This window comes from Mchenga conophoros, linkage group LG11 (genome assembly GCF_057382185.1).
Source record: "Mchenga conophoros isolate Kocher_MC1m ecotype Shallow Benthic linkage group LG11, M_conophoros_male_GT1.1, whole genome shotgun sequence".
Lineage (NCBI taxonomy): Eukaryota > Metazoa > Chordata > Actinopteri > Cichliformes > Cichlidae > Mchenga > Mchenga conophoros.
The window spans coordinates 8,343,751-8,368,313 of NC_140536.1; the positions used below are offsets into that span (position 1 = coordinate 8,343,751).

At 43.9% G+C, this 24,563-nt stretch overlaps 1 protein-coding gene across 2 annotated transcripts; it reads left to right on the top strand.

Annotated features, from left to right (window-relative positions):
• Positions 1–1,628: 1,628 nt before the first annotated feature.
• Positions 1,629–12,062, top strand: znf576.1 (zinc finger protein 576, tandem duplicate 1). Of its 2 annotated transcripts, none has more exons than XM_085290727.1 (10): positions 1,629–1,704; positions 2,269–2,694; positions 3,835–4,347; positions 4,459–8,108; positions 8,182–8,449; positions 8,723–8,911; positions 9,637–9,720; positions 9,821–10,007; positions 10,154–10,361; positions 10,461–12,062. In XM_085290727.1, exons 2-10 carry the CDS (start codon positions 2,295–2,297, stop codon positions 11,670–11,672), a joined length of 6,711 nt encoding a protein of 2,236 aa, XP_085146853.1. In that variant the 5' UTR covers positions 1,629–1,704; positions 2,269–2,294; the 3' UTR covers positions 11,673–12,062. The 2 variants fall into 2 exon arrangements, with proteins under 2 accessions (XP_085146853.1, XP_085146852.1); XM_085290726.1 differs by having other exon boundaries at positions 1,667–1,749.
• Positions 12,063–24,563: the final 12,501 nt, after the last annotated feature.

A 24,563-nucleotide genomic window follows, 5' to 3' on the forward strand; every position in this document is an offset into this window, starting at 1 on the left:
TAATTTGTGCTATATTAAAATCGAGGGCTGCACATAAATGCAAGATACATCTACAACTCAGTATACAAAGCCCATTCCAAAAAAAAATGCAATGAGTAAATGTAAAAAACAAAACAGAATGCAATCAATTGGAAAATACACAGACCAGTTTTTATTTTATTTTTTTTCAGAGAACACTTCAAATGTTTAAATGTATAAAATGTAGGGTTTGAAGAAAAATGTTTAATCATTAAAAATTTGATGGCATGTCTCAGAAAAGTTTGCATGGTGGCAATAAAGGCTTTAAAGGTAAGTGGTGCTAAAAGGAAACAGCAGGAGGAACATTTTTTGCAGCTCATTAGGTTAATTGGGAACAGTCCGAGTATATAAACTACATCTTAGAGGGGCAGAGTTTTGCATATCTGCAAAAAACAAAAACTGCATCTACAATTTTAGAATAATTTCCCTCTACTTAAAATAATGAAGATTTTGAATATATTGTTTTCATAACATCATCAAAAGATTCAGAGAATCTGGAGACATTTCTGTGGGCAAGGGATAAGGCGAACGTCTACGTCGCATGCCTGGGATCTTTGACACAATTCTGTCATTGAAATCACTGCATGTCGAGGTTTGTGAAGAAGCCAAATGTGAACATGATCCAGAAACACTGCTGTCTTCTCTGGGTCAGTTAAAAAGCCTGCATCTCTGATGGTATGGAGGTGCTTTAGCACCTATGGAACTGGCAGCTTTCACATCTGGAAAGCATCAGTGCTGTAAGGTATATACAGGTTTTAGATCAACACATGGTCCCATCCAGGCAACCTTGTTTTCCAAGGAAGTGCTTTCATATTTCAGACTGCATTTCTTACAGCAGCTTTGGAGCAGAAGAGTCCAGATGTTGAACTGACCTGCCTGCAGTCCAAACCTTTCACCAGCTGAAAACATTTGATGCATCATCAAATGGAAAAAGTTAGAATCCTACATCAGACAAGAATGGGAGAACATTCCTCTCACAAAAGTCCAGCAGATGCTCTCCTCAGTTCCCAAACATTTACAAATTGTTGTTACAAGGTGAAGGAACGCCACACACGTGTTTTGTTACCATCAAATACAAAATTAGCTTTTTTTTTTCTTGAAATAGTACAATTTCTCAATTTAACCATTTTCCATGTTTTCTGTGTTGTATGGTGAAAAATGTATGAGCTGATGACTTTTGCAAATCATTGTGTCTGTTTTTATTAATCTTTTACGCAGTATCCCAACTTTTTGGGAATTGGGTTTGTATATACAACAGACGCTTCACATTAGAATGACGGTTTTTGTGATTATGTTTGCATGCGTGCACATGACATGAGTGTGCAGTCACAGTGTGAGTTTATGAAGGTTATACTACAAAGTCTGTGTCTCTGTGAACACCTGCACTTTGAGGATTCCTGGAAATTTTACAATAAAAATGAATATTACACTTTTTTTAAAGGTTTTTGTTCTCCCTCTTCTGATATTTTATTTGTTGCAACAAAAAAACTGAAACGGACTTAACACTGGTCAAGGAAGCCAACCGGTAGTAACAGTTTTCAGAGTGGCCCAAACTTGCTGGAAAACCACATTTCCCGTCACTCCTCCGCGAGCTTTGTCAGACGTGACGTCACGATGTCTGCATCTCCTCCGTGCAGGCTTTGTCAGAAACGACGCGGTGATGTTTGGGCGGACGAGTGAGTCTAGGTAACGCTGAATCTACATCCTCCTACTTCCACACACCGTGTCTGTGTAAGTGGGCGTCTGTGTAGATGGATGGTCTTAAATCGAGAAATATTATTTAGTGTATTTGGCGCTTTATCAGAGCGGAAGTATCGCATTTTGCACTCTGATTTTTACCGCAAATCAGTGAATTAGGCTAACCAGGCTACCATTATCTTCGTCTGGTTATTAGAGAGACATTGCTCAAGGAACTCACCAGTAGGAATATGGTCCTCAAATGTTTTCACGTCTTTAATTTTTATTTATTTTTTTATTCTTTAACACCTCATTGTGGCGGCTGAGCCCCATGTTGTTGTTGTTGTTTTTTGGGTTTTTTTGCTTTGTTTTTTTTGTAATGCAAATGTTACAAGCTCAGTAACAATATGCGCTAGTCCCCCAGCTGTCGCTATGTGGATTACAAAGATGCTTTTCACTCCTTTTAAAATGTGTAGAACCCGCAGTCTTGGCAAAAAGGTAAATGAGGTAGGGCGATTAATATCTGTGTAATTATCAGTCATATGTGTTTCTGTCTGGAACCTGATTTCGCAGAAACATCTGAACAAGAAAGACTACAAATGCAGACTGCAAACCAGGCTCAGAGTGGGTCAAACCCTGTGACCACAGCGACCTCAAAGCCACCGCTGGACACTGAGGCTCAGCCAGCACAAAATGAGCTAGATGCACAAAAAAAAGACAGCAAGGGAGCTGCTGCTGAGACTGAGGAGGTAATTGCACCGGAGGGAAGTGCAGCAAGGCTAAAATCAGCAGAAACACCTGCAAAGGTAGGGATGGACGTGGACACAGCTGCAAAACCAGCGGTACCTGAAACTAACACGAATGCTGGATGTGATGGGCAAAAGGGTAAAAAGCAGGAGAAAGCTGTGAGTGACGGCAGGAAATATGTTCCTTCCAAGAAGGCCATGGTAGATCCTTTGAAGATGGATATGTCCAAACCGCTGGTCATGCCTCTCACATGTGAGTCTTTTACTTGTCTTTCCATGTTATATGTTGTCGAGGACTGAGAGACCTGCTTGATTGTTATTATTTCAAATTTAGAATTACAGGAGACATCATATTCTGCTGTAAACAATATCTACAGTATTTAACTGTGTATGACTGTATCCTTTGCAGTACTTTTACAAGATGTAAACCTAACATTGCTTCATTAAGCTGATACTGTTTGAAGTTTGGTTAAATCTGTACAGTCAATAGAATCTAATGTTCAGTAGCAGACAAAACTCAAAGTGAGAAATTATTTTGGTTGGGTTGATATTAGAGGTGGGAATCACCAGACACTCCACAGTACAATATTATCACAGTACTTTACCCACAGTACGATATTATTTTGATTTCTAACAATTTCCAGTATGCTTATATATGCATATTCTGTGATTTATCCTCCCTTTCTTCAACTGCAAACTATGTTCTTAAACTTGACTCAACAAAGACTCATTCACATTGATGGAAATATGTTGGCAATCTGTCTACATTTGTAAATTAGAGAGGAAATATTTGCAAACATTCCACAATCTCTTTATGAGTAATTGTCAGTCCAAGCTCTAAGCAACCATTTAGTTACAGCAAGTTGGGATTGGTCACAGAATGTGAAAAACATCAATGCAATCACCAGGCACAAAACAATTTTTTATTTAATCGTGTTTTTTGTAGCTGTAAGGAGGTTGCTGTCCTGTCTTTAACTTTGTGACTGAGCCATTAGCTTTGTCAGGCTAAGTGTGTCCAGTTTGGGATGTTTCTTTTGTCGAGTCAATTTAATCTGTTTTGCTTGGCTACATGTGTTATCTCAGGATGGAGGTGCATGAGATGCCCTTTTGTTAATAGTATTTCATTTATTTAACAAACTATTGATATTTGGTTCCCATTATGGATACAATATTGCCATAGAAAAAATTTGCAATACTATGCGGTATAATTTTTGTCGGGTGTTTCTTAACCTGTCTTTACCTCCATCCAAATTTACCTACACATTCGCAAATGAAATAATCCTAGAATCATGTGTTTGTTTTTGCGAGCATGTATGTTTTGTATGGATTTGAGTCTAGGGATACAGACGTGTGTTATATGTATTTACTCTGCTTCTGCCCTTTTCCCCTGTAGCATCTCAGCTTTCCCTCCAGTGCATGGAGTGCCATATAATCTTCAGCGATCACAAGAGCAAAGAACGTCATCTCAAGCTGAGCCACCCAGCAGAATATGAACAGTGCATACTGAGGAATGCCCTGTTTGCTTGTTATGTTTGTGATCGACATTTCACAAACTCCACAGAGCTCATGGTCCACCAGAAAGCCCACACAGAGAAGAAACCTTTCAAGTGTCCAATCTGCAGTCAGGCCTTCAACAAGTCATCAGAGCTGACCGTTCATAAAAAAATTCATTTTGGCCAAGATGGTTATGCCTGCACTGACTGTGGCAAACCTTGCAAAACGCTGACATTGCTGAAGTATCACCGGCGCACACACACTGGAGAGAGGCCTTATGTTTGCAAGGAATGTGGAAAGAGGTTCACCATGTCCAAGGCTCTGCAGAAACATTTGGTGTTACACTCGCCGGAGGGAGCTGAAGGAGAGGGGGGAGAAACCACAGCTAAAGCACAACCGAGAAAAAATGATGGTAAGGAAAAAAGCCATTGGTACAAGTGGTAAAGTGTTGTTAAATAGAAATGCCATGACTTGAAATGAATTAAAAGCATCACCATAAAGTTTCTTCGTTTATTGTCTCTAGGTGCTTCAGCAACAAAGTATCCCTGTTCTATGTGCAAGGCCACTTTCAAGAGTTCCAGGACACGTTTGCACCACATGAAAACTAAACACAATTCCTTGCCTGCTACTGCCAGTAATGTTCTCCCAGAAGGTCAGCAAGTGAAACAGACTACACCCATTATAACTCCGATATCCATCTGCCAACCAGCACTACTACAGGTGGAGCCGAACGGACCCCTGCAAAAAGTTGATGCCAATATTGACACAGAGCAGATTCGCAAACTTATTGAGTCTTTGGGAAATGTGCAGAAAGTGAACCAAGTTGTCATACTGGGGCAGGTGCCACCTCATGCTCCACCACTGGAGGTGCAGCAAGTATCACAAGGGTTAGAGCCGGTGAATGTGAATCTCAGTCCACCGCAGATAGATTTTATAGGACTGAAACAAACAGACTCTAAGACAGATGAAGGTGACCCGTCAAACAATCCATATGATCCAATGGAGCAAACAATTATACTGGAACCTATTACTCCAGATGGACAGCTAGAAAATCCCTCTTTCTCAGTATTAGGTCCTCACATAGCAGCAGGTGAAAATGCAGAGCTTACACTTGTTCCAACTGAACAAGCAGAGAGACCTGAGGGAGAGGGGATGCATCAGATCCTTCAGCAACCGGATATTGATGTGCTTCATTCTAATCCTGTGGAGCAAATGGTTAGTCAGAATGAGGTAGATGATCCTAAACAAAATCTGGAGCAGATGGTCATATTAGAACTTACCCCTGCTTTGATACCAACTGAGGTGCTAGAGCAATCCCAAGCAATCCAACAAAATGAAATCCCTTCCTCCTCTCTGGTACCAACTACAGAACTAGAGACTCTCGATAAAACTGCAGAGCATACCGTTCTAGATGAGCAAGAAACCAGCCTGTCAGTTCCACCTCTTATGCCTACCGTTGAGTTGGAGCAAACATATTTACAACCAGAGGAACAGGACATTTCTTCTTGCACAGTTGTTCAAGCAAACACACTCACGCAAGCTTCAAGTGAATCGAAAACCCATTCCACAAAAGTTTTTGATTCACATATGGAAACAGTAGATCTAAATCAGGTGCACCCTGTGATAGATCCAGACACACAAGAAGAGACACAAAAGAAGCCTGAAGAAGAACCACCTGACAAACTGCTGGAAGATTCCAAGAATAACCTGTCTGAATCAGAAAACCCGCCTGCTGAAGAAAAGGTTCTGTCGCAATTACAGTCTAAGAAGGTGGCAAAGATCTCAGAATTACCCATTAATGTAATGTCAGCCCAAGAGCTGGTGAAAGTCCGGAAAAGAAAGCCAGCCAGAGCTTTTTTCTTTCAAGGATATATGCAAGATTTTGTGGGAAGCATCTACCAAGACGACTTACAAATTGATGCCAAACCTGCCAAGCGCCAAAGGTCAAAAAAACCCCACCTTGTTGTTAAATTTGGCCCACAAAGCAAAGAAAAGAAAAACAAGAAACAGAGGAAGCCTTCGCAGCAGCGTCAGCCAATGCAAGAAGAGGCGACAAGAAGCAAGACACCACCCAAAAAACTCACAGAGCAAAAAGTACCGTCACAGAAGAAGGGAAGGAAAGGAAAAAAGGATAAAAAAGTAGAAAGAGTATTATCTACTGCTGAAACAAACTCACCCTTATCGCCCCAAGCCCCACAAGTAGAACAGCTCAAAGAGGATACAAGAAAAAATAAGATGAAAAAGCAAACGGAAGTGGCCAGTGTGGGTGTTGTGCAAATAAGTAAGCACAAAACTGTAGCATCGCCTATACTTACAAAGAAAAAACAGACAAAAATAATACAAAAGAAGCAAAAGCGCAAAAATGCAAAGGATGGGAAGCCAAAGACAGACATGGAAAAAGGGGGAAAAGTCAAAAAGGCAGACACACCTTGCTCAAATATAAAGCAAGACTCTCTGCTTCTACTAAAAGGCCATAAACAGCCTCAGCTGAAAGTTTACAAGTTGGACCCTTCCAAGGCATCAACCCAAGCCTCAGAGGCTTCGCCTCATGAGTCCCAGACAATGTCTCAACAGACTAACAGCAACAATCTCAAGCATCCAGCAAGTGAGTGCACAGATAATCTCACAGCAGAAGGTAAGAAAAAAGGAGGAAGACCCAAGAAGAACCAGAAAGCACTTTCATTGATGTCCTCGCTCCAGCTTTCTCATCAACCACCTGAGCCAACGCCTGCCAAGCCAAAGAACACCAGAAAACGTAAAGCTTCCTCAAAAATAGAGACTGAAGGAGTGATAACATCTCATTCCAAGCGTTCCTTAGAGTGTAAGGACTGTGGAGAGCGATTTGGTGAAGTCTCATCCCTACAGAAGCACAAGGCAACTGTGCATATTGTAGAAAGTCCCAGTCTCACTTACACCAATGGGAACATCTTTGAAGGCGTCTCAACCATGGATCTTTACCAGCTTCCCAAAGGAAGTGAAAAGCTTGTTGGGGTGAAGAATGCTGCTACAGACTGGGACACTGAGACAGAGATGGGAGAGAATGCATTAGAAGAAAGGGAACAAAGTCTCTCCTTTCCAGCTTTGATCCCCTCCCCATCTTTACCCATACCTCCTCTAGATGCTGAAGTGAAGACCTATGAAGATAAGAATGGAAGCAGAACAGAAGATGGTAATCCATCTCATATATCGCCAATCATTTACTCATCATCTGAACAGGCGAAACATTATGGGACTCTTCCAGATTTCACATCCGAAACCACTTTAAGTAGCTCTACTCAGACAAAGACTGATGAGACAGAAAAACCTTCGGCATCAGATGATAAGAAGCTAGAACAAGGTACCCCAAGGAATTCCAGCTCTGATTTTGAAGTCCAGGGTACTGCAGAGGAAGATATTAAGGAAGATTTACTTCTAGAGGTAGATTTAGTCACTGTTGGGGAACAGAATGAGAAAGACGATCTGACTTCTCAACGTGACACTGTTCCTCAAAATGAATCAATTGCAAGCTGCAGTTCTGAAAATGGAAATAATGATAAAGGATCTATCCTAGTCAGTACTGATACAACTGAAAATAGTCTGACTTCGCAGACTGTTTCATGTTCCACTTATCAAGTGGAGATCAAAGAAGAAGAAGAAGAAGTTTTAATTCAGAGGCAAAAAGCAGAAGGAAAGGGAGCAGTTATGAATTCTGCGAGAGGTAGGAGTAGAGGAACAGGGCGTCTGAAAAGGGATTTACCATCAAAGAGGGTTTCAGCTGGAGATGCTCCCAAAGACTCAGAGAAACAGCAGGATTATTGTCAGGTAGTTTATGAAAAATGTCCCATAACCTCAGATTCAGAAATGATTGACTGTGAGATCGGCACAAAGACGGCACAGCCGGAGACAAGTTCCAAATTAAATATCAACAAAGCAGATGTTCCTGGTGCTTTGTTGCCTTCCATTCCCTCTACGTTAGAGGAATCTCCCGAAGACCAAGTCGTCTTTGAGCTGGAGTCAATTACCACGAGTGTTGAAGAAGTAATGAAGGAAAGAGGGCTCCATGGAGGAACGGAACAAGATAAGGTGATGGACCAGTCTCCAGGCCTCATACTGGAGAAGTTCCTTACTTCTAGACAGAGAGCGACTGCTGAAAAGGAGCAGTGCCTGATGATGGCAAGCGACAATCAAGCACAGGTGAGACGCTTGCAGTACCAGCTATGTTAGATAGAATTCAACACTGCATACTTAAGACTTGTTTTCATTACAGGGTTTGGGCTACATCACTGAAAATGAGGTACAAGTTCTTGGAAGTGATGAGATCAAGGTTGAAGAGAACAGTTCGAATCAACCACTGACTGCATCCACTAGTCAAAATAGACAGACTGCAAGCGTGCAGCCGCTGCATCATCGCGATATAAGGACTGTTCTGGTGAAAGAGGAAAGCAGCCTCATAGTGAATGATGTTCCAGCCACAAATGGCAGCAGACACATCCGCTGGAATGTAGAGGCACTTAGTGAAAATACAGTCATCCCAAGTAAGTATTAAGGTTTCTCAACCAATATGTAATTATAAAACTATTGATTTCTGCAGTCTGCATACCACCTGGCACAGTATCTCTTGATTTCTTTTTTTTTAAATCAAATGTTACTTTTTTGAGAGTAACAGGATTTCTGATTATTGGATAAACCAAAGTTTAGCTGTTGTCACCTCTGATTCCACTCATGGCTAATCACCTTCTGGCTAATGAGTATAACTCTTGGAAAACCACTGTGCCATGTTAAATCATGTTCTTTGATTTGTATTTTAGCAGTAGAGGTTGGGGAGAGGACAACGGACTGTTGCATCTTACCAGAGTTCAACACCAGCCAGTGTATTTTCTATCCAATAAAGGAGGAGGAGAGAGAGGTCCTAGTAGAATCTGCTGGGACCGGCAGAAACCCAGAGGGATCCCACGATGCAAATCAGACAGAAAGTCAAACAGCTGATTGTGATATACGTAAGTAACTCACTCGACCTCCACTTACTTTGAAATCCACCATTTTTAATCCTCAGTCGTAAAAGGCTGATGGGGTATTGTCATCACCCTGCTGGATGGGCGGGTGGGCAGCGTTGACCCCTAAGTCTGTGAATGCGATAATTGCATAGTAGCTTCAAAGTGATACCACAGGTTTATTTGCTAAAAACCTTGGATGAGTTTGGATCTTGGTGACCTTGGCCTAAAGTTCAGAGGTCAGGTTTTCTGAAAATCTGGTCAATGCAGTAACTTGAGAATGTAGGGATGAGGATTTTCAAATTATTACTGTCAGTGCAGCTACTAAAACTCTCAGGTGATTTTAGTCTCAGTGACCTCAATGTCAATATCAGAGATCAAGATTTTTGAAAATCTTACGAGTGCAATAACTCAAGAAGGAAGTCATCTAGGATTTTCAAATTGATAGCATAGGTGCATCTACTAAAAATTGTGGATGAGTTAAAATCTCAGTGACCAAGGTCAGAGTAAGTTCTGAAAGTTTTGTGATTATGATGACAAGGACCACATAAGATTTTCAAATTGATGACATAGGTGTGTCTACTAGCAGGTTGAGGGGTTGCACTGACGATCGCCAGTATTTTTCAGTTATACAAATGGAAGAGACTTGACTTTCTTATTGATTTTTATATTTGGTATTCTCCAAATACTACTTAAAGGCTTATATATTAATTTTGAGTCTGTTTAAACAGGTGAATCGATCAATTCTGTACCAGACTATCAGGAAACAAGAGTCGAAGGTCTTTTCTCAGATCCTGAGGTCATCGAGCAACAAGGTTTGTTCCCTTTTGTGGAATGATTAGTATTTATATTTAAGAGACTTTCTTAAGCTGTTTATTGATGATGTCAATAAAACTTAATAAATCTGTCCTTTAGCTGTGTCAGACTCTGAGTGGCAGCACCTACCAGATCTTCATGAGTTTCTCCTTCAAAGTCCCGATGAAGAGGATATGGGTGGCTTTGAATTGTCAGATCCTCAGCTTGATTCAGAAGCAGAAGTAATGGCCTATTTCTCCAAGAACTCGGCCATCAGCGCACAACAGTCAGATCACACATCGCAAAGGTACAGTAAGACTTTCTTTGAGTCTACAAAACTATCATACATAGAAATAACTCTAAATACCCTTTTTTCTATTATTGCTGTTGTTCCTCTGTTAAATACATGTAAGATTTGCTCTTGATGTTCTTTTGACTTTATTCCCCCCTTAGTTTGCCAACATCCGTGATCCCGTCTAATGCACCAAGAGATGGCAACAGAACCAGAGAGCCCATTGATTACTTCTCTAAGTACTTTGGTTGGGATACCTGGGTAGAACTTGCCAACTGTACAAATAAACTGTCCAACATGCCTGACGCTGTCACGGCCAGGGAAGTTGCACGCTTTGTTGGGATCCACATCGCAATGGGAACTTTGAAGGTTTGTATTTCTGCCTGTCTGATTACTGAAATTATTACCTCATTTTTGGTTAGATGCTAAAACCTAATTTTATTTATTTTTCTATTGTTACTTTCTTAGTTTCCCAGTGCAAAGCTCTACTGGGAAGACTTGACTAAGGTGCCGTTGATTGCTGAAGCCATCCCGTTGTCCCGTTTCCTCGAGCTGTCTCGCACGCTGAAGCTGACTTCTTCAAAGTATCCAGCCAACGCTAATCCCCACAAAGGAACTTGTGATAGTGATCAATGTGGTGATGAGGCAAATGGCTCAGATGGTTCAAAACAGGCTGATCCCCTGTGGAAAGTTCATCCATTATTGTGTCGTTTCAAAGCAGGGTGCCAGTCATTAAGACGAGAGGGCGATTATGCAGTTGACCAATATCCACTTCCTCTCACTGGGAAGGTGCACAACAACAAACTGTCTCTCTACAGCACTGCTTTAATTGGATTTGACGGCTTACTCTTACATGTCGATCTTAAGGTGGATCTCTCAGACAAAGAAGGTGCTGTAGAAAAAATGGTCCCCAAAGGTAGTATGGTGTTCCTTTGCAAACAGGAACTGTCCACCCCTGTGATGCTCGAACGCCTTTTAGCTGCTGGGGTTCATGGAGCAGGCAGGGTGGGAGGGGCTCGAGGACAGATCGGTGATGAGTTTGTGAGCTCAGATGGGAAGTTGATGCTGCGCAGATCCCATTGTGGCTTCATACTTTCTACTGCGGGAAATGGCCAAAGGAGCGCGGCCTTTCTCATTGAAAACTTTGAGAAAGCCCAGATGTCGGCCCGTCTCCACAGAGAACTGAAAAATCTTTATGCAATTCCCCTCACGGCCTCTGCACCAAGCTGCTGGCCCCAAGCAGTGCTCTGGTACCTCACGGATCTGGCTTTGGTAAACTCCTGGCTCCTGTATCGACAGGATTTCAGAGCATCCGTGCCACCTTTGACTCTCATGGCTTTCAGATTGGAAGTGTCCAAGGCTTTGATCTTCTCTAGTAGCTCGGATACCCAAGACTCAGTTCCTCCCCAGCCGCCGGCAGCAGAGGTTCACACAACAAATGAAACCCGCAGTCCCATCCTGGTGGAGGAGAGTCCTCTGCCAGACGCAGCCACACGATATGACGGTTCAGGTCACTGGCCGGAGCAGCTTGGAGAGGGAGAGGGGGGCAGGTGCCGTTTTGGGGACTGTCAGAGGACATCACGAGTGTTATGCCTCAAGTGCTGTGTCTTTCTTTGTATCTCACGTAACCACAACTGCTTTTTGAATTTCCATAATCAGGGAAGTTTGGGAAAAGAGTAGTATCTGCTACAGAATTTACCAATCTCTGATTGTAACTGTGTTTTTGGTGTAGGGAAACTCACTGCCTTTCACTGTCATGCTTTTATAGGGCTGTTGTGATGCATTTTAAAAAAATCTTAATATGTCATTTAGGAGTTGTAAAAAATGAATTTGCCTTCAGAAAGAAAAAAAGACTCAGAGCCACACACTGTGCTGGAAAAGAAGTGTAAAAAGTTGTTTGTTTTTTTCACTGTGGCCATCATGATACTTTTGCCCTCAACTATTTATTTTCACCTGATCTAGTTTACATTCTACAGTGAGCTTATTTTTTGGCTCTATGAATTGTAGTATAAAAGAAAGTATCATTTATTTGAGTTTTAGAAAACAATAAAGGACAAATGGGGAAAAAAACATGCATCTTTTGATTATTTATTTAGTCATTTGAGGATTTTTTACAAGTACATTTTATCACGGTTTGAGCTGTCCAAATGTTGTTGAAAAAGAAAAATGTGCCAAAACATATTAAAGCTCTTGTGTACTGAAATAACAGAGTAGGACACAGTACTGCAGCAATGTGAGTAATTAAAGTCCATCGGTCATTAGAACATTATCAAAAGAAAAACTATAGTAGCACATAGAGCTGATGCATGCTTGTATGAGTTTTGAAATACAGAGTACTGTACAAATTGGTGGTAAAAAATAAATAAATTTAAGCTACAAATATACGTCAAAATGGGAGAAATGTTTGTAGAACTTGCAACCAAGTTTTTACTCACCCATCATTTCTTTGTATTGTGTTAAGAAAAGGTGAAATAGGCGCAGAAACATGCAAATATATATGTATGAAAAATCTAGAATATTAAGCAAAAACAATTTATACTATTCTAGCAAGCTTGAAAGTCAACATTTGGTATGAGCACTTTTATTCTACATCACAGGTTGAACTCTCTTAGACAAGCTTTCTTTTAGATACTTTGGATGTTGACTTCAACATGATCCCACACCACTTCAGGTCCATGCTCTGGGAAGGCCAATCCATGACTCTTTTTTTTTTTTTATCCAGAAATGCTTTAACTGCAATTTACCGCGGAAGTGTGTTTGGGTCATTGTCATGCTTAAAAATCAATCAAAGCAATTGCCAAACAGAATATTTTCCTTTTTTTTTTTTTTTTTTTGTGTCCCGTTTGGATCTTTAGCCATCAGAATTGTTGTCTTCAGGCCAAGAAAGATGCCAAGCGGATTTCTTTTACCAAGTGGATCATCATGACCTTGCCATATTGGTCCATTTGATTGACCTTTATTATAATTATGAATTTATTTTATTTTCAGTTGCTACAAACGGGACAGACATGACTGGGGGATAGGACAGGGAGAAAGAATGAAAGAAAGAGAGGGAGAGAAAGAAACCCAAAGGGGAGAAGAGACGGTGAGAAGGGGGGGAAGAAAGAAAAAAAAAAAACCAAACAACAAAAAAAACAAAAAACACCTGGGTCTTTGTTGAAATACTAAAGCGAAAGAAGCTCACCGAAAACGACCGTCATTATGAGGTCTGAGGTCACGCAGCATCTGTGTGACTGACAATGTTATTTAACTCAGGATTTTAAAAGAGTTTTATTTTTAGTCAGTTTATGGACTAAAAATATGGAGAAAAAAAACAGAAGAGAAAGCAAACAACAAAGAGCAACATAATAAAAAAAAACAGCACCATCACAATAAACTAGCTAGCAGTAAATATCAGTAGACACTAAGTAATAAACGATATTGGGCAGCACGCAAGATAGACAGCGCACAATGTGCCCTGAGGCAGCAGCCAAGAAAGCTGTAGTCCGCGTCTGTGAATACCTGTGTGTACACCTGTGTGCATACCTGTGTGGATCAGCATGCTTGCATTCCAACGGCCTCTCCATGTAACGATCTGCTAGGGAGTGTGGGGAGCCACAGCCCCGTCCCTCAGGGCATGAAGCAGGCATGGAGGAGATCAAAACTCCAGACATCTAGAGGCCCCCAGAACACAAGAGACCAAGGAAGACCAACAGAGGGGCAGCCGCGCCACTCTCCCAGTAAGAGCTGAGGAGAGTCCCAGATGAGGGCTCACTCAACAGCCGCGGAGCAGAAGCCAGGGGGGTTGCAGTGACGCGCCCGTGAGCTCCGCCGGCAGCCAGCTGTGCCTGAGTGACCAAGCCCCAGGCCGAGAGGCCGGGGGCACCCCACCTCCGAAGTGGCCCGAGCTTCCCCAGGCTCCAGGCCCTGATAAGCGGCCGCCAAGGAGTGATCCGGTGTGTACCCGGACGCCCACCCCCAGACACAAAGAACCACCAACGCACCGACACCTGAGGGAGTCCGCCACTGGCAGGGGAAGTGGTGGTGGGTGGAGATAGGCCTCCATACCTTGGAGGGCCTGAGATGTCCCCAGAGAGGTGGCGTCTGATACCCAACCTGACATATAGACACAGACATACAGGCACACACAGACACAAACATCCATTCCCACCCTCATGCTCTCATATGCATTTACTCCACACTCAACCAACGTGGAGACAGACATAAAGAGACGCTGTACACACGATCACACTCCCCAAGCGTACTCTACGAACCGGGTCTAGGTACCCTTGCCCCTGGAGGGGGGAACTGCACCCAGACCCAGGAGGTGTTACCCTTTTCCCTGCGGTGGGGAGAGGCAGACCGCCCCGACTCCGCAGCAGCAGGGAGGCCCCACACCCCAGACCGCAGTCGGACGGCCAACTCCTCCTAGCCCCCCCGCTCCAGCAGGCCGCAGAGAACGGGGGTGAGAGAAGACTCCAAACCTCCCTCCACCCGCTCATTGTAGTGTTGATGCATGTGTGTTCTAAGGTGCATTTAAAACCCAGGAGGGCATGGAGCTACCTGCCAGAGAGCAGCAGGTAAGCGCATAGTCCCTCCTGCTAGCCCTCAATGTCTACGTGTATTCAAAATTGAGAGGTGGGCAACGACGCCAGGGGTGAGGTGTACACCCTGATGGTAATTTGGACTCCGTGTATCGTGCCCACCCCCAAGATCCTATATGTATGTGTAATGAGAGTGTGAGTAATGTGAATGTCTAAGTTGTGGGATAAAATTGAGGCAGAGGCAGCCAGAAGGGGACAGAGGGGGGGGTAGCCTCCTCTGCATCCTGGTGACATACCCCTACTCCAAGGCCCTGCATGTGTGGGTGGTTGTGGTGGAGCGGGAGGAGGGAGGCAGCTGGAGATGGGGAGGGAAGGAAGGGAGGGGCAGGTGACCCCTCCCTGGGGCCAGCTCCCCCGCTGACCCCAGTAGGCACTCCCATACTCCGCGACCCGCCAGGGAAAGGGGGCCCAGGCCCATCCAGCCCATCCAGCCCATCCAGGTCCAGCGCAGCAGCGCCCCCCGGCCCCACAGAGCCCGGGACAGTCCACCCAACCCCACCACAGAGAAAACTGCACCCACCCCACCATCCACTCATCTTCCAGACTACATGAGACAATAGACACCCAGGCTGAAATCTTCCTCCACCTCTCCTGTATCTCCCCCTCCTGCAGAGAGTTCCTGGGGAGAGGAAAGCTCCTGCTAGGTGTGACAATCTCCCCCACCAGTTGAAGAGCCCCCCCAGGTGGCTCGACGCACCGGCGGCACCCTGCGCCAGGGATGGGCCCCCATGCACCCACCCGCCCACAACCCCAGCAGCACACAAACCAGGACCCAAGGCCCTGAGGCCCGGCCAGGGCCCCAGCCCAGAGACGGAGCGCCCCCAGAACCTCACGCCCATCCCGGACCCACCCAGGGGCAGACAGGCTACCAGGTCAGTAACCCACGTCCGTCAGCACAGACCCTCCCCTAGCCCCGCTGCACGCAGCCACGAGGAAACAGTCACCCGAGAGCCAAAAGAGCCCCCAACCGGACATGACCGCTACCCTGGGTTGAGCCCCCCAAGGAATATGCCTCCGGGGAACCCCCCGACGCTCTAAGCCTGTCCCTACCCCCACACCAATCACAACAGTGAAGGCGGGACCAAACTATGACCCCCCACCCCCACTAGGTGATGGAGCTGATCAAAGGAGCCCAGAGCAATTGATCTGATGTGGTGGCAGAGGCTGTATCAAGACTAATCTAATCTAATAGATAATTTCTATATTGGTTAGAATTAAGATTGTTTTTATTTTTCCAGTTCATGAGGACAGTTTTCTTGGCTATGCATAGGGCAGTGAAAACCATATGGGCGATATTCTTTTCTGAAGTGACATTATCTAAGCTGCCCAACAAACACACTAAGGGGGAAGTTGGAATGTTACATTTCTTCACATATCTCGCGCGAAAACTTCTGAACTGGTGGACAGAACCAAAGAGCGTGGATATAATTGTCCGGTGAATTGGTTTGGCAGTGTGAGCAGTTGTTGGTAGACGTAAAGCCCATCTTGAACATCCGATGACCTGTATAGTGCACTCTATGTAGTATTTTGTATTGTATTAATTGCAGACTGGGATTTTTAATCAATTTAAAGGTTTTTAAGCATACCTGAGACCAGAAGTTTTGGTCTAAACTGACTGATAGATCTGCTTCCCACTTTGCAATAGGAAGGGATATTGATTCATCTAATTTAGAAAGTGTTCTGTATATTTTAGATAATAATTTGGGGGATTTAAGAGTAAGGAAATGTGCCGCACTTGGTGGTGTTTGTAATTCAACTTGACTGAGGTTAAATTTCTTTTTTACTATGGATTTAATTTGTTGATATTCTAAAAATCTTTTCTTGTTGATCCCATATTGTGTAACTAGTCTGTCAAATGGAATAAATTCTGTTCCCTCTAATATATGTTCTAAGTATTTAATTCCTTTACAACTCCATTCTGGGAAATTAATCATATTATTGTTTTGTAATATGTCAGGGTTATTCCAGATAGGTGTACGTTTGCATGTGTAGCGTGGTATAAGCCACCAAGTAACCACTGTGGGCCTCTCTTATGACTAGTACGAACTTTCAGACCAAAAAAAACTCTCACAGGATCGAATCCAGAATAAACAGGACAAGAGGGTCAATATCAGTAAAAGATGTTCAACAATTTATTAACATGACAAGACACCAAAGTTTTGAGAAAGAGAAAAAAAACCTAAAACATCGCTACAACAAAAAAAATAGTAGCGGTGCAACCTTGCCAGCAACGAAGCTATCGCCTGAGGGTTTGTTCCTCCTTGGCGGTCCCAGGTGCTCGTCACTCTAAAAGAGACAAATCCACCTCAAACATAAAAAGGCCCAACCGAACACTTATAGCATGCACTAAGTGCTAGTTCAGGCAATAGACGGTGGTAATACAAAAGCACTCTTAATAAACCTACTCTGCTATGCTAGTGGTGGGCGCTGCTCTTGCGGCGACCAGCAGGTTGTCTCTGTCTGTCAGTGTCAGTGTCTTAACTTATTTTTTATTCCTTTATTTTATCCTATTTTTCTTTCTTTTTTTTTGCCTGAGGAAATCCTACAGCATCGGCTTGTGCTTTGTGGAACTTCTTTGTTGAAGATGGGTTTTTTATTTCGCTTGGTTTTATTGGCAATCCTGACGGTTGTTTGGAGTCAGTGCTACTCCCACACAATTACATACTCACGGGAGTTTCTTCTGGATCTTCGGTGGACAGGCCCGTCTTTGGACTCTTTTCACCCTCCAGTGTTTTCCAGCTCTGGATTATCCAGTAATCACAGGGGCACTTTTATTTTTAACAGAGTCAAAGCAAGGAAGCGGGGTAAGAAGGGAGGCCTACGTCAGCGATTGCGGAAGCAAATACGGTACAACCGTATTCCTTTACCATCAATAATCCTGGCTAATGTGCAGTCTCTGAGGAGTAAATTAGATGAACTGCATTTGAATGTTGCACATTTACGTGACTACAGGGATGCACGTCTAATGGCATTCACAGAGACTTGGCTCAAGGATTCTGACCCTGATTGTTCTCTGGAATTAAATGGCTTCGGGGTTCCCATACGTTTGGATCGAGACCCCGGAGCTACCCAGAAATCGCAAGGAGGAGGGGTGTGTTTGTATATAAATCAGAAATGGTGTAAAAACGTGACCGTTCGTAGACAAGTGTGTCTGCCTGACATTGAGCTCCTCTGTGTCTTTGAGGCCGTTTTATCTGCCGAGGGAATTCCCACAGATCAACGTCACCGTCGTTTACATCCACCCCAAAGCGAATCCTAAGAATGCGACTGACACCATCTCCAATGCTATCCACTCTCTACAATCTCTCTCTCCTGAAGCCCCTAATATTGTTCTTGGGGACTTTAATCGCTGCGACTTGAAGAGAACACTGAGCAGTTTTTATCAGTATGTGCACTGTCCCACTCGCTTCAATAAGACTCTGGATTTATGTTATGGCTCCATAAAAGGTGCATATACATCTGTGGCTGGCCCCGCCCTCGGATCCTCGGATCACAACACGGTGCATCTTCTGCCAGTCTATAAGACTGTACTGAGAAGAGAGAAAGTGAGGAAACACCGCATAAAGGTTTGGAGTGATGATGCCTCTTTAGCCCTGCAGGGCTGCTTTGACTGTACAGACTGGTCGGTGTTTACCGAATCATGTAGAGACATTAATGAACTCACTGACGTTGTCTGCGGATATATATCCTTTTGTAGAGACATGATTATTCCCTCAAAGGTTGTGAATTCTTTCCCTAATAACAAACCATGGTCCTCTAAAGTTCTTACGAGGCTGATTTACGAAAGGAATAAAGCTTTTACTGAAGGGAATACCTTGAAAGTCAGAGAAATTAGGAAGGAGATTAGATCAGAAATTAAAAAAGCTAAAATAAAATACAAGGATAAGGTAGAGGCGGAGATGGGTAGCAATAACTTAAGGGTGGCTTGGGCTGGCATGAAACACATGACTGGTCACTGTCTCAGTGACTGTAATAAGATAAGTCTCCCTGGTTTTAGTTCAGATTTTCAGTTAGCCAATGAGCTGAACAGATTTTATTCGAGATTCCAAGGAATACACTGGATTCCTTAACAGAGAGCACCAGAGGCCCCCCAGTTTTGTTCTTTGATGAAAGAAGGGTGGGAAATCTTTTTAAAATGAGTAAGACTAATAAAAGTCCAGGTCCTGATAATATATGTGGCCAGGTGCTTAGAACATGCGCTGAGCAATTATGTGGTATTTTTTATCACATCTTTCTTTTATCTCTTCAGCAACAGAAGGTTCCAGAGGTATGGAAAAAATCAATTATTTCTCCAGTTGCTAAGACCACAAAACCTACATCATTAAATGATTTTAGGCCTGTTGCTCTTACATCTTTAGTGATGAAGTCCTTCGAAAAACTTGTCAGGAAGGAGATCCTGCAGCAAGTAGAGAAGCTGATAGATCCACTACAATTTGCATACAGGCCTTGTAGAGGTGTTGATGATGCAGTGGTCACTCTGTTGAACTTCCTTTATCGCCATCTTGATGGCGCCAAAGCTCATGCTCGGCTTTTATTTATTGATTTTTCTTCTGCTTTTAATACTAATACTAATCTCGTTGGTTGGATCTTAGACTTCTTAACTGATAGATCACAGTGTGTGAGAATAAACGGCTGTTTTTCCAAACAGCTGAACTCTTCCACTGGCTCACCACAAGGTTGTTGTCTCTCTCCTCTTTTGTATATTTTGTACACTAATGACTGTCGCAGCACACAGGCCAATAGGCATTTCATCAAATACGCAGATGACACAGTCATTGTAAGCCTCCTTCATGGTGAAGAGGATTCCCATGGGCCTGTTGTGGAGGAGTTTGTTTCATGGTGTGATCAGTCCTTCTTAATGATTAACACCTTGAAAACCAAGGACATGGTTATAGATTTCAGGAAGTCATCCCCTCATCCTGCGCTAACAGTGGTAAATGATGCAGCCATTGAAATGGTGGATAGTTACAAGTACTTGGGGGTTGTTCTTGATAAGACCCTGTCCTTTGAGTCACATCTTGCTGCTACAGTGAAAAAGGCCCAACAAAGATTGTACTTTTTGAGGTTGAGAGGTTTTAATGTTTCATCTGAAATGATGACTCTCTTTTATAAAAGTTTTATTGAATCTGTTTTAACTTTCTGTATCATTGCTTGGTACGGTAGTATGTCCATAGATAATAAGACCAGACTTAACAATCTGGTTAAAGTGGCGGGCAAGATTTCAGGGAGGTCTCAGGTCCAGCTTGTGGACTTTTATAACAGGCAGGTGCTGAGGAAGGCAACTTCTGTCCTGTTGTGTTCAGATCATCCTCTCTTTAACGATTTTCAACTGCTTCCATCAGGTCGTCGTTATAAAATGACTGCAGTGAAGACAAAGCGACACAAATTGTCATTTGTACCTAGTGCTATTATCTTAATTAACAACACTAAATTGTAAGTGTTGTTGCCATTGCACATTGCACTTTTTTCGATGGAATATCTAGGTTGTTTTATCAGGCTTATATTATATTATAGTATTTTTTTAATGAGTGTACGTGATGTGTTGGTTGTATGTTTGTTGTTTGTTTTGACATACTGCGAATCAATTTCCCATCAGGGACAATAAAGTTACCATTGAACCATTGAACCATTTGAACCTTAATCACGGCAAATCCACACACAGAGCACCACTAAAAAATCCTCATTCCCCCGAGGTATGAGCCCCACTCAGGGATTGCACGTTGCCCGCTTAGTATTGCACCAACCCAATAAAAATAAACAAAACCCGAAAATTATAATAAACATCAAATACATTTCAACAAAATTTAAAAAAGGACACTAGAAGACAAACAGCCTATACCTTGAACCTCATCTATAGAGGTTTAAAACCACAGTTTGCGTCGTAGGCGATTAAACTTCTCGGCTCTTCACCTACTCACGCATCCATTACTCACAGCCGCTTGTCAGTGGGAATCATCAGCACCTGTTACTACGACACAGTGAAGCCCTTTACAAAGAGAGGTCCCTTAGCTACAATAAATGGTCTTTTCAATCCCATAGGATTTGCTTCGCCAGTTACAATGCAGGGAAAGATGCTACTGAGAGAACTTTCAAATGAGACCCTAGACTGGGACACTCTACTGGCGGGAGAAAGGGAAGCTGAGTGGAATAAGTGGAAAGAATCTTTTGTTGATCTCAAGAATGTACATATTCCGAGAACCTATGCTTCTGCTACGATGTCAAGAGCAATCAGAAAAGAGTTACACATCTTTTCAAACACTTTGACTAAAGTCATTGCAGCAGTTGCCTTCCTAAAGACCAATGTTGAAGATCAGAACCATCATGTGGGCTTCGTTCTGGGGAAAGCAAAATTGGCCCCACAATCTGCTCATAGAATTCCAAGACCGGAATTGGGAGCTGCTGTGTTAGCTGCAGAGCTTGCCGAAGCCATTACAGCTGAACTGGACCTAAATCTTGATGCAGTTGAATTCTACACAGACAGCCGTGTGGTTTTAGGCTATATAAGTAACCAGACTAAGAGGTTCTATGGACATGTTGGCAGTAGGGTGCAGCAAATCAGGAGGATTTCAGAACCAAAACAATGGCACTATGTTTCTACGAGCTCTAACACTGCTGACATAGGCACATGCTCAGTGCCTGCTTCCATGCTTGGTGACAGTGCTTGGCTTAAAGGACCTGTTTTCTTGTTACAAGCCAGTGTTACAACAGAAACTGAAACCTATGACCTCGTGGACCCCATGTTGGATGATGAAATACGTAGCTTTGTCTCTCACACGAGTAGGGTTGCCAACTCCCTGAAAAATAAATAAGGGACACCTCGTGGCCAGGGCCGGGCGACCCAGTTGTCTTCACCCTTCCCAGTGTGGTGAATTTTCTAGCTCTTTTTTTGTGTGTGAAATTATTTTTTTAACCATTTGACTTGAATTTGATTTAAGTAGATGTTTATTCTTTGTGATATGAACACATGTGAAACAAATGATCATTTAGCCATTGTTACGAATGTGTTTGTTTGTGCAGGTGTTGTGTTTTTTCTATGTTAATTTAGCTGTGCCAGGGCCCTGTTCCGATTGGTGCGTGGATATACTGCCCCGGCGTGATTGGATCCAGCTGGAGGACCCGCCCATAAAAGGCGGCTGGAGTGCTACAGCGGGAGAGGCCCTCGCGTTTCTCCTCATCACCCAGCAGTAGTCCTGTGGTAGCCGCTGGCTGCAGTATACGCTTGAAAGTTGTGGAAGTGGAGTGGGTAGGGGTGAGCTGCCATTTCTTTTGATCACCCGTTTTCTCCTGTTTTGAGTTAGTTAAGGAGGTCAGACTCTGTCTTTATTTTTGACTTTGTTTTGGTAAGGTCAGGGGTGCGGGATTTGTGTAGGTTTGTTTTGTTTATTGTTTTGGCCTTGGCTCACCCTGAAGTGTTGACACTCCCGTTTTGGTTCTCTTTATTCACATTGTAAATAAATCACCTCATATCTAACGGATTGGTTGCGTGTGACTGCTTGGGTCTTGGGGGGGAAGCGAGTGCCTCGCTCATGTTATGGCCTGGCCCTAGACGGGTCGTAACATGAATTGGGGGCTCGTCCTCTGCCTTTTTCTGTGGGTTTTTGCGTGTGTTTGGTCTGTTGGCGGTTTTCTTGGGTGTGGGGGTGGTAGGTGTGTGGAATTATGGAGTTTTCTTTGGATGATTTTGTTACTTCGCCTTCGTGGGATAGAATTGTGAAGTGCAGGAAAGCGGATTTGCTTATCATTGCTAGTTGTTATGATGTTCAAGTGTCCTATGGTGCCCGCAAAGCGGTGGTTAGGGACGCTTTGTGTGCAGAGTTGGTGGAGCGAGGCGTTCTTCCTGCCCCGCAGGCAGCTGTAGAGCAGCCTGATGGCGGGGGTGTGAAGGTGGCTCCGGAGGCTGAGCCGGGGTCGGATGCCAAAGGGCCTGTTAACGTGCTACCAGCCGAGGCGGACTCTGATGCGGCTGAGGCGGGCTCTGACACAGCCGAGGCGGACCTTGATGCTGCTGGGGCGAAGCCTGAAGCAGCTGAGTCTGGTACAGCCGGGGAACCCCTGGCGGGGCGGTCTACGGAAACTCTCCGTTTGACCCTCCGTATTAGGGAGGTGGAAGCCCGTGCTAAAGAGCTTGAGGTACAAGCAATGCACCTCCGTGTCAGAGCTTTGGAGCTGGAGCGAAAGCCCTCCACATCTGCCTCTAGTCATCCTAGTACGTCCACCGCGGTCCCGACAGGTTTTGACATCACCAAACACGTTAAACTGGTTCCCCCGTTTCGTGAGGCCGAAGTGGATTCCTATTTTAACGCTTTTGAGCGTATAGCGGCCGCGTTAAGTTGGCCGAAGGAATTTTGGCCGCTGCTGTTACAATGCAAATTGGTTGGCAAAGCCCAGGAGGTGTGTACCAGTTTATCAATTGAAGATAGCCTGGATTATGACATCATGAAGAAGACTGTGTTGCAGGCATATGAGCTCGTCCCAGAAGCCTACCGTCAAAAATTTAGGAAGTGTGAAAAAACCGCCAATCAGACATTTGTGGAGTTTGCCCGTGAAAAAAGTCGCCTGTTTGAACGATGGTTGCAGGCCAGTAAAGTAAAGGATCTCGAGGGGCTGAAAGAGCTTCTTTTGTTAGAGGAATTCAAAAAATGTTTGCCGGACCAAGTAGTCATTTATCTGAATGAGCAAAAGGTGACCTCACTTGCTAAAGCAGCAGTGATGGCTGATGAGTTTACTCTCACCCACAAAACTATATTTTCGGCCGCTGTCTCACAGAATATCAGGGTGGGACAGGAAAGGAAAATAAAGTCCCCAAAGATAGGACTGAAAGATAGACAGGAGGATGGTGTTAATCGCGACTGTTTTTATTGTCGCGGACCCGGACATCTAATCGCTGTCTGTCCTGCGCTCCGGAGGAAAGAGCAGCGCAAAGGCTCTAGAAATCCAGCGGGCGTAGGTCTCATCAAAGTTGTCCCTTTGCCTAAATCGCATTCCACTCTCACCCGTGATTTGCACCATGTGGATGCAGAAATAGAGCCACGTTTTAAACCGTTCATCACGAAAGGCTTTGTTTCTGTGACGGGAGAAGAGGGGGACAAAGTGCCTGTTACTATTCTTCGGGACACAGGTGCGCATCAGTCGTTTATGTTGGATAGTGTACTGCCATTGTCAGATAAAACTGCTTGTGATTCAGATGTGTTGGTTTGGGGAATTAAGATGAGCGTTCTTCGGGCGCCGTTACACAAAGTCCATTTACATTCGCCCGTGAAAACGGGGCATGTTAAAGTTGCTGTGAGTTCCCAGTTGCCTATTAAAGGGGTTTCATTTATTCTGGGAAATGACTTGGCTGGGGGAACAGTTTTCCCACCGCCTGAAGTGGTGGAAACGCCTATTTCTTCTGTCACTGATGTTGCCGCCCCTTTATCAAGTGTGTTTCCTGTTTGTGCTATTACTCGTGCGCAATCGCGCAAATTTGATGATGTTGTGGATGTTGCTGACACGTTTATGGCGACGCTAGACGAAAGAAAATCTCCCAGCCGTGAGAGTGGCAGAATAGCAAGCGGAAATGATGTGATGAAACTGATGCCAGAGCTGGATGAGAAATTGAATAGGGATGCATTGATAACCGCTCAGCAGAATGACTCATCACTGGCTCCCTGTTTTCTATCTGCAGCTAAGAGTGCAGGAAGTGAATCACCCACTTCTTATTTTTTGCAAGATGGAGTTCTTATGAGGAGGTGGTCCTCTGACCGGTGTGGTTTGCCTGGTGCTACGCAGGTGGTGGTGCCGAAGCCACATCGAGGGCAGGTGCTTAGCTTAGCGCATGATGCCAGCATGGCTGGACATCTTGGGGTGAACAAAACTTATCATCGGGTGTTGCGCAACTTCTTTTGGCCAGGGTTGAAAGCTGATGTGGTGGCATATTGCCGTACCTGTACCACATGTCAGATGGTGGGGAAACCTAACAGACCTATTCCACCTGCTCCGTTACATCCTA